The sequence below is a fragment of the Bidens hawaiensis genome, unplaced genomic scaffold, assembly GCF_021521415.1.
Source record: "Bidens hawaiensis isolate Kalapana, Puna unplaced genomic scaffold, B.hawaiensis_p1.1 tig00005189_1, whole genome shotgun sequence".
NCBI classification, from domain to species: Eukaryota; Viridiplantae; Streptophyta; class Magnoliopsida; order Asterales; family Asteraceae; genus Bidens; species Bidens hawaiensis.
The window spans coordinates 1,178,993-1,188,269 of NW_027491334.1; the positions used below are offsets into that span (position 1 = coordinate 1,178,993).

Here is a 9,277-nt window from a genome sequence, read left to right on the forward strand (position 1 = left end):
GCGGGAACAGCTGGCGTACTGCGCGTAAGGTCTTCATCTCTCTGAGCATGGTGGGTCCTGCGGAACAAGTTGGTCTTTGCGCAGACGTCCCTCTTCAAGGTGAGTCTTGCGGGTCCAACTGGGCCTTGCCGGGACCTACCTCTTCAGTTACGGTGACACGGTTATAGTTCACTTTGATTGGCAGAAGTGTAGGCCCCATGTTGACAGACAGCCCGAACACAACAAAACCCCAAGAATATTTGAAAGTGAACAACATAAAAGTATGAAGTTTTGTTTAGAACATTTGTACTTGGTTGTACTAGACAAGTGCATGCGTGATGCAACGGAAAACACACACCGTTGATAATTGTTCAGTTTCAATTTTCAATTGTTTGGTTTCGATTTATGATGGCAAAAAACCGTTACTAACATTTTGGCTCACGATTTAATTTAAAAACTATCAAAACCAGATTGTAAACACCGCTACGTAAAATGTTAATTCTTTTTAACAAAAAAAAACAAAAAAACAAAAAAAAAATCTTTTGATACCAACAGTACCCACTTTTGACAATTTTCAAAATCACTACCTTCGGTACAGGTACCAGTACAGCCTATTCGCGTGCGAGTTCAAGCATCTAACAGTTTGGACAGCCCTACAATGCAGTCACTTATATAGTTTTTAATCACTAGATTGAAGCGCGTTTTATATAGAACCTCCAAATACATCTCTTTTTTTCTTTTTTATTTTTTCATTTTTCTTACACATAAGTATAAAACATTTGCTTATTCTCTTGTCATTGAGCCAGTAAAAGCCAAGACACGAGAAAAGTCAGCGACAAAATGTGAAATTGCAAAATTTTTATCATCCTCGGCAAAAATTAGGTTTAAATACACGTAAAAACCACAATATAGAAGATACAACAAAACTACAAAGAAATTGAAAACGCTAACTTATTCGTCATCTATAGTGAACCCACCAATCCGTTGTCGCCTTTTATCAAAAACAGCTTTAAATGACTGGCGTTCAGCACGAATCTGTTCTTGGAACACGCTTTGAGTTGAAGGCTCAACAGCAATCTGAGCTGGCTTAAGGTACTCTTCTTCTGATAATGGGTTTGATTTCTGTAATAAGATTCATAAGAAATCATTAGCCCGTGTTCATATGGAATAAAACAACACTTAGGAAAATTTCTAAAGTACCCCTTCAGTAACTTACCAAGTTGTAGCCAGGACCAGGGCCGATAACTAATGATCTTGTGATTGTTTTTCTTGTTGCACTTATTGAGAAGCCAATATTTCCACCCTGAATCAAGAGTCCGAGGTTAGGGACATTTGGCAATAAACAATAATAAAAGTTGAGATAGGAAATCGGATAAGGCAATCACAAACGAGCAAAGACGCTCGTGAGCTACTCGCAAACAGCTCACTAAAAGCTTGAACCTAATATAGGCTTGTTTAATGAATGTGACAGGCCGACTCACGAGCCTAAATGAGCCTGTTATTTATTTTTAAAAATATAATTGGATTCGACTAAAAAGTTAATTTTGCCTAAAGTGTATAAAAGGACAAACTAAATCATTCATTTTATCAGTTTTGAAAAAAGTTATAATACAAGAAAATTATTAAAGTGTGAGGTTAGTTCATCTCTTTTATCATTCTAACGGAATACATAAACATAATTTGTTTAGTGTGCAGCTATATTTCCTATACATAACCTACACATACCTAAAAGTAACAAATATTTAATGGTAATTTTAGGTTATATAATATAACATAGACATTTGTATGCGAGAAGCAAAAATTTCTAAAACACAGAACCACTGAAAGAAAAAATAAAATAGTTAGGTTTGTTCTTTTTGTTCTCGCGATAACTTAGTCTTTTGCATTGAACCTCTCCGTATATCCATATCTATGTATGTGTGTGCGCGTATGTATATAACTACAGCACATACCTGATCACCCCAGGATACGGATTTAGCTTCCATATTGCTATACGTTTGAACCAACCCTGAAAGAGCCCCACCACTATTCTTTTCTTCTTCTTCTGCGTCAAAATCATTTGACCATTTACTTCTACTCAAATCCTTCACCTCTTCTATTTGATGGTTTTTCACAGTAACATCCTTCACCTCATCTGCATACACAATTATGGGCACAAAAGTAAAACTATTAATCAAAAGACTGAAATATAATGAATAAACTCTACACAAATATTAACATCCTATACACAAGGATTTAAATAAATATAAAAACATGTAGGGACACCATAGTTATTAATAGCACTAGGCGCACTCAAGGCGCATAGGTCTCGCCTAGGGCATAGGCGCAAACCGCAAAAAAAGCGAGGGCCTAAGAAAAAAAAGCACACTGAAATGAAAAGAATTAAAAATATGTTATGTATTAGATAATATACTATTATTCATGTATAAAGAGCAAAAGCTATTATGTAATACGCAAACAATTTAAAATCAAACAATAAGTTAAAAAATTTAAGATATAGGGATTAGAAAGCTAAAAAGATTCATAAAACCTTCAAATATTATTTTAATAGTTCAATAACATATTGTTTTAAAATTAAACATTTATTTAAGTTAGCCCTATCATTATTCATAAAAAAGTAATCTTAAGGTTACTGTAGCACACTAGCATCAGAGCTGCAAACAGTGCACAGCAGCTACAGTATTGCTTTATAATATAAAACAAAATGAGCTTGTTGCAGCTTTTCTATACTTTAAACCCGTGTACAAAAAATGAGAACACCAAAAGGCTCTCCTCCGCTTCCTTCCAGGTAATTCTCCTCCATTTCAGGCCGGAATTTCCAGGTTTTAGCCGGAATCTGGCCAAAAGCGCACCTCGACCGCCACCAGGCGCTCTACCTACGCTGCGCCTTGAATTAGCGACTAGGCATGCGCCCAGTGCGCTTTTAATAACTATGAGGGACACTATTATATTTTAGGTAAAAGCATCTCTTGAGAACATACCATGAGGCCTAAAATCATCCACCTGATCTTTCGTTTCATCGTGTGGCTTTTTAACATCAGAATCCGGTGATGCATCGATAGCATCCTCATCTTCCATATCCATGTCGACCTGTCAAACTCATAAGGGTCATTGTCTGTACGGTTCGACTTAAATGTGATTTCACATTAAAGAACATCTTCGTATATTTTAAATTGCTAAATCAACCGTCAAGGTCTTATCGTGTTTAACAGGTAGACTAGAAACGACTCGCTTAATACAAGTATCAAGCATGAATACGACTCATTTAACTACTTTATATGTCATAGCTCTAAGAAGGTTTCAAATTTCATGTACCAATAAGGAGAAATGATGGAGCCTAGCAAACTAATTTCAATTATTTAAATAAGTAAAAAAATCACATAGCTCACTTTTTTGATTAACATTTTTGATTAACAGGTCTTATCGTGTTTTAGGCAGGTGCCTAATTGACAGCCCTAGCTAAATGGAAGTATAAACAGCGTTCATAACTCTAAATTGATGACTCACAGATATGTTTTATGCAGAGTACTTCAAGCATATTGACAAAAGCAACTAGCAAAACTTACCTCTTGAATCTCACTTTCAACCAGACCATCTCCATGGAGTAAACACTGCAAAACCAAGTAAAAAGATTAAAAAAACACACGTAATTGTAGTGCTGTTCTAATAATATACTTCAGGTATATATTTAATTCCTATATTTGTGTCTTGATCAAACTAATAATGCTTTAATAATATGTCACTGCTAATTTGTGACGGCGGGAGTAAAAACCTTGATATCCATTTTCAAGTATAAATATGGAGCTTCTTCCCATTGTCCAGCCATCTTTTGTATATCAGGCAGTGTAAAATTGTGTACATTTCTAGCAGCACAGCCCTACACATAATGCGCGCGCACACAAAGAAAAAAAAACTGGTTAACCATGTTTTGCTGGTACATGACATTTGGAATACAAAAGATTTGTGTGATAAAATAACTTTAAACTCACTGCGGGATCCTTGTATGAAGCTTCCACCAAATATACCTCATATCCCGATCTCTGCAAGAAAACACGAAACAAATGAATAACAGAAGGATAGACTTAAATTAGTCAACCTAAAAATATTTGACCATCGTAGAACAACTTTGCACTTTCATTAAAAACACCAAACCGTGCGATTTCTTGTGTTTTGTAACCGTCAACATGCCACTTTGTAGCAACATGAAAATATTGTAAAACTAGATTGTCTTGAACTACAAATTCACTAGTAAATCGGTCGGAACCTAATTCAGTCATAACATTAAATTTATTATATGCTGTGAAATTTAGAAAATAAAATCAATTTTGCATCAGGCATAGGCCCATTGTCATGATTATTACAGATATTTCAAGACTGCATGTATACAGTGCATAGGCCCATTGTCATTATTACAGAGATTTGAAGACTGCATGTATGCAGTGCACACAACAGTTTCCATATTTTAAGTCGGTATCAACACAAAGCATAGATACACCAAGCTATGCTTGTGTACCACTTCATAAAATTCTAAATTGCCCTTCAAATATCAGAGCAGATTTCAATGAATTGCAAAAAAATACAAAATACAAATAGAATTTTTTTATTGGAGAGCTATAGCTCAATCTAGATAAAAAATTTTCTATTTTCATATGTACGAGTCTATATAATATGTATGGTTAGAGGTACTAGTTAAATCAAGTTTGATTTGGTATTAAATGAGGGTATTCAAGCATTGTTCTTTTATTTGGAATATAAAGATACTTTGTGTGCAACCAATCATTGAATGAATAAACGCATACAGTCAACTAAACAAAAAAAAAGACAGCTTTGCCACCTCAAATGAAAACAAATAATGAAGCATAAAAAATATAACTGATGCACATGCACTACATACAAATCCAATGAAAAACTGTGTATGTGCAATTATTATACATAAAAATAACTTGAAATATATATTATATTACTTGAACACACACATTAATATATAAGAAAATATAATAATAATAAAAATAAATAATAATAATAATAATAACAATAATATATCATTGTATATATAACTATCATTAATATCTGCAAATAAACCTCACTTGAGTTAGAAAATCCCACGCCTTATTTAACAAATACACCATGTTTGCTTTTCTTACCTTAATATTCTATCCAAATTAGAGAAAATAATACACTGAAAAAAATAGGGCCCACCAGATAACACAAAGAGAGAATTGAGGGTATACCTTAGCAGTTGCCCAAAACTGAGCAAAATCAGCTACCCGCAGATTGCGGTCATCCACTAAGCCCAGGCAACAACAAATAAGTCAATTTGGTCAACAACAAAACTGCATCCCTTGTTAGTGTAAATTGTCCACCACTTATTCTATACTGGATACAACTATTTTCTTTTATGTAAAGAAACTTTGTAATAACATTTGCATTAAACTTATGATCACCAACTCTAGACAGCCAGTTATTCATATAGATATTGAAGTGCGCCAAAAATTAACCATACAAAATTTAGAAAAACAAAATGCAAGATAAAAGACAGAATATAAATCCTTAATATACTAGAAGTTGGCAATTGTGCCTCAGATAAACCATACCAATTATGAAGGAGTAAACTCCCTCATCAAGGGTCTTTTTAAATGCCTTCAGCATGCTTGCTCGATAAGCCTATCCAAATATAATGCCAATATTAGAATAATCAATAATCTAACGGTTATTGTATGACAAACTACTAAACAAACTTCATAATGAAAATTAGATGAGATAACAACAGATTAATGAAAAGGGGATCAGATAAAATCAGATATATAGCAAAGTAAGCAATTTCTAACAGCTAGTGTGACAGATACGATTACAAAAACTATAATATTTTGGTAACAATATAATAATTTGAACAGAATGATTCAGAAAGTTTGGTGCACTAAAAATAAAATACACTTTGCGTGACTCACAACCCACATGATCATTTCCTTTTTTGCTAATCTTCTTGTAACTTAACAGTCTGACCCGTTAAAGATAAAAGCATAATACCCGAACCAAACCAATTATGAGTAAATTAGTCTAAATTACCACCTCTAAAACTCAACAACAAATATGACCCTTTTTACAGTTAGCTTGTGTTAACAGAAAGCATAAATTCATACATAAATCAGAATGTACATGACTTAGAACAAATGCTTTTTAAAAGATATAAAAAAAGGGTATAAGAGGTGATAATAAGACTTAAATGCAAAACCAGATTAAATCTTTAAAGCTTTAACAAAAAATAATAGAAAATATTATTCTTATTTAAGTACCGATTTTAATAGTTACATGTATGCAAAAATATCAACACCAGCCTCTCTTTAAAACATCAAAAAGAAAAAAAAATCCTAATTCATAATATTGAAGGGATGAAAAGTAGATGCGTTACTTAGAATGAAACCAAAAAAGCCTCAAAATCACAAGCAGTATACACGCATATTAGGGAAAAAAAAAAGAAAATAAAAGAAAAAGCCCTTCTAATAACATAAAAAACAAATGAAAAATATATCCACTCATTGAGCAGCCACAAATAAAAATACAGATGTGAGAAACAGCTTAAAAATACAGGTGTTCATGAGATGAAAAAAAAAACTTCCACAAAGATCGCAGCTTAAAAGCATAAAACATAATACATGAAACTGATCTACTTCATTAATGAAAACATAAGACCTTTTAAGTAAATAAAAACATATCAAGTTTTAAAAGCACAAATATAAAGATTAAAAATTTCATATTAACACCAATTAGTTCATCCATAAAAACACACTGTTGAAAATAGTCGTTATATAAATACCTCCTCCATCTCAGGTTCATAACAATACTCCATCACTGTCTTCATTACTTGTCTCTTACCTCTCAGCGAACCAGATGACTTTGATAACTCACTTTCTTCAGCCTATAAAAGTTATTAAAATAAACAACAGAAACAAATGCAGCATAATAGTACAAAGAATATGTAAGATAGTAACGGATCAAAGTCCGGGTCAGAACAGGTAATTGAATAAATATGATTATGAAAAGTGATCACTTGAACACACGTTGGGAAACTTTTGATCAGTTGAGCCCGTTCCTCGCATTTCATATAATTCATTTTCAGGTGATTTTATATCTTATTGTTTGACCTGTTACCAACATAATACGGTCCAAATTGACCCGTTTCCAAACAACCGGACTGAAATTGCTACCTTTTCAACTTCAATCATAAAGTACTCATCCATGGAATGAATTCGTGGAGCTTCCCCACCGTTTTCAACTTCAATATCACGCAGCAGTTTAGCCAAGTAACTTTTTCCGCTACCTGTAATTGTGGATTCGGGTTTCAGTTTTAATTGGCAAATGCTGACATGCCACCCCACATGAACTCATTAATACAAACAATAATAATGTTAAGAGAATACACAACTTAGAAGATGAACTGTAATTTGAATGATATATATGTATCACGGAAACCATTCTTTCAAAAAAATTTGAAAGCCCTTATTATAATTAAGCAAACTACCTGGAAGGCCACGCAGGATAATCACAAAATGATCAGGACGAGATGCTCGGTGTGGTTGCTTAAATATGCGAGAAGCATCAATAATATTTTGCTTGTCTGAAGATAAGCGCCTTAATGGATATGGTTGAATATCTCTCGTGTGTCTTTCAGATGACGATTGTGAAATGTGAAATTCCTAAATTGATCATTTGAATATCTCTCGCATCAATAATGTTCATCTGAGTTATTTGTAATACTGTAATCTATCTATCTACTAGAAAAGAATTACTATTATACCTCAGAATGTGGAGTTGCATTATTTGAAGAATAATAAAGTGGCGCATCCGATGAAGAAGTAACAGCAACAGGAAACAAAGAGGGGTTTTTTGGGTGTGGCGGTGGTGAAGCAGGAAGAGGAGGTTGATAATCCAATTGATTAGGATGATAATGCTGCTTCCCATAGGAATACGGTTCATGGTGACCACCTTTAAATCCAATATGATCACCATTGCCATGATCATGAATGAGTTTCAATATCCTCTCATTGTCCCTGGGTTCAATTTTCATCCTCTTAATTCCGCCGCCATAATAAGCTCTGGGATTATCATAGGGAGTGGGATGGAAGGTAGGGTTAGGTGGCCTTCTAATATCAATCGGATTGCAGTAATGATTTACGGTGTGGTGATTGGGATGAAACGGAGGAGGATGATCAAAGTAATTGGGGGGTTTTGGATGATGAAATCTAGGGTTTTGGATGAAGGGCGGAGGGCAAAATGGGAAGTGAGAGATTGAACACACTGGGCACACGGTGGTGTTACCTGCTGGTGGCGGCGGAGGACGCCATGAATGATCCATCGGACCGGACCTTTCCTTCCCTTCCTTCGATTATTGGATTCCAGGAACTACGTCACAACATAGGTGGGTGCTTAGGGCTTTAACCAACGGAAACTTTGTTTATATTTTTTTGGAGTTAAATAGTGTCATTTCGGTACCTTTGGTTTCCCAAAGTATACAACTTTAGTGTCTATACTTTATTTTATGCAAATGACTACCCCAGTTTCAAAAAACTTGCATTTTTAGTACTTCTTTTAACTCCGTCTAGTTTATAAGTTAAGTCAAGGATACTTTGGTAATTTTGTAATTTTCTTAATTTTTTTAAATGTCTTCCCCTCTTTTAAATGCCGGCGACATTCACCCCCACCGGAAGTCCACTGCCAGAAACTACTTCAGCTCGTCAGCGAATGCACCAGGTTTGCCGGAAATGTTCGTGAACTCCATCGCCGTCGTCGCTTCGTACTGAACCGTCATAAGCCTAATCCGTCGCTGCTCGTTCTTCTCCACCATTGTTGGATACTGTGGCGGAACCCTAGCCGCCATCATCACCGTCATCATCATCGCCACCAATTGAACCAGTAGTAGCGGCGGCGACAAACCTGGTATCCGACACATTATCCGACAATGGTGGAGAAGAACGACCATGGTGGTTCAATTGACAGTATCCAACACAGTATCTTACAACTGAACCACCAGATTATCGCCGTCGTTGCTACTGGTTAATTGGTGGCGATGACGATGATGATGATGGCGGCTAGGGTTCCGCCACAGTATCCAACAACGGTGGAGAAGAACGAGCAGCGACGGATTAGGCTTATGATGGTTAAGTACGAAGCGACGACGGCGATGGAGTTCACAAACATTTCCGGCAAACTTGGTGCGTTCGCTGACGAGCTGAAGTAGTTTCCGGCAGTAGACTTCCGGTGGGGGTGAATGTCGCCGGCATTTAAAAGGGGGAAGGCATTT

The 9,277-nt window shown here is 35.3% G+C and overlaps 1 protein-coding gene across 1 annotated transcript; it reads right to left on the bottom strand.

The window, feature by feature from the left end:
- Window positions 1–817: 817 nt before the first annotated feature.
- LOC143629340 (uncharacterized) lies at window positions 818–8,332 on the bottom strand. Its single transcript, XM_077098641.1, has 13 exons — window positions 7,775–8,332; window positions 7,499–7,673; window positions 7,185–7,297; window positions 6,794–6,895; window positions 5,574–5,643; window positions 5,211–5,266; window positions 3,969–4,019; window positions 3,752–3,856; window positions 3,546–3,590; window positions 2,961–3,069; window positions 1,932–2,113; window positions 1,196–1,282; window positions 818–1,101 (listed from the first exon to the last, which is right to left on the bottom strand). Exons 1-13 carry the CDS (start codon window positions 8,330–8,332, stop codon window positions 931–933), a joined length of 1,824 nt encoding a protein of 607 aa, XP_076954756.1. The 3' UTR covers window positions 818–930.
- Window positions 8,333–9,277: the final 945 nt, after the last annotated feature.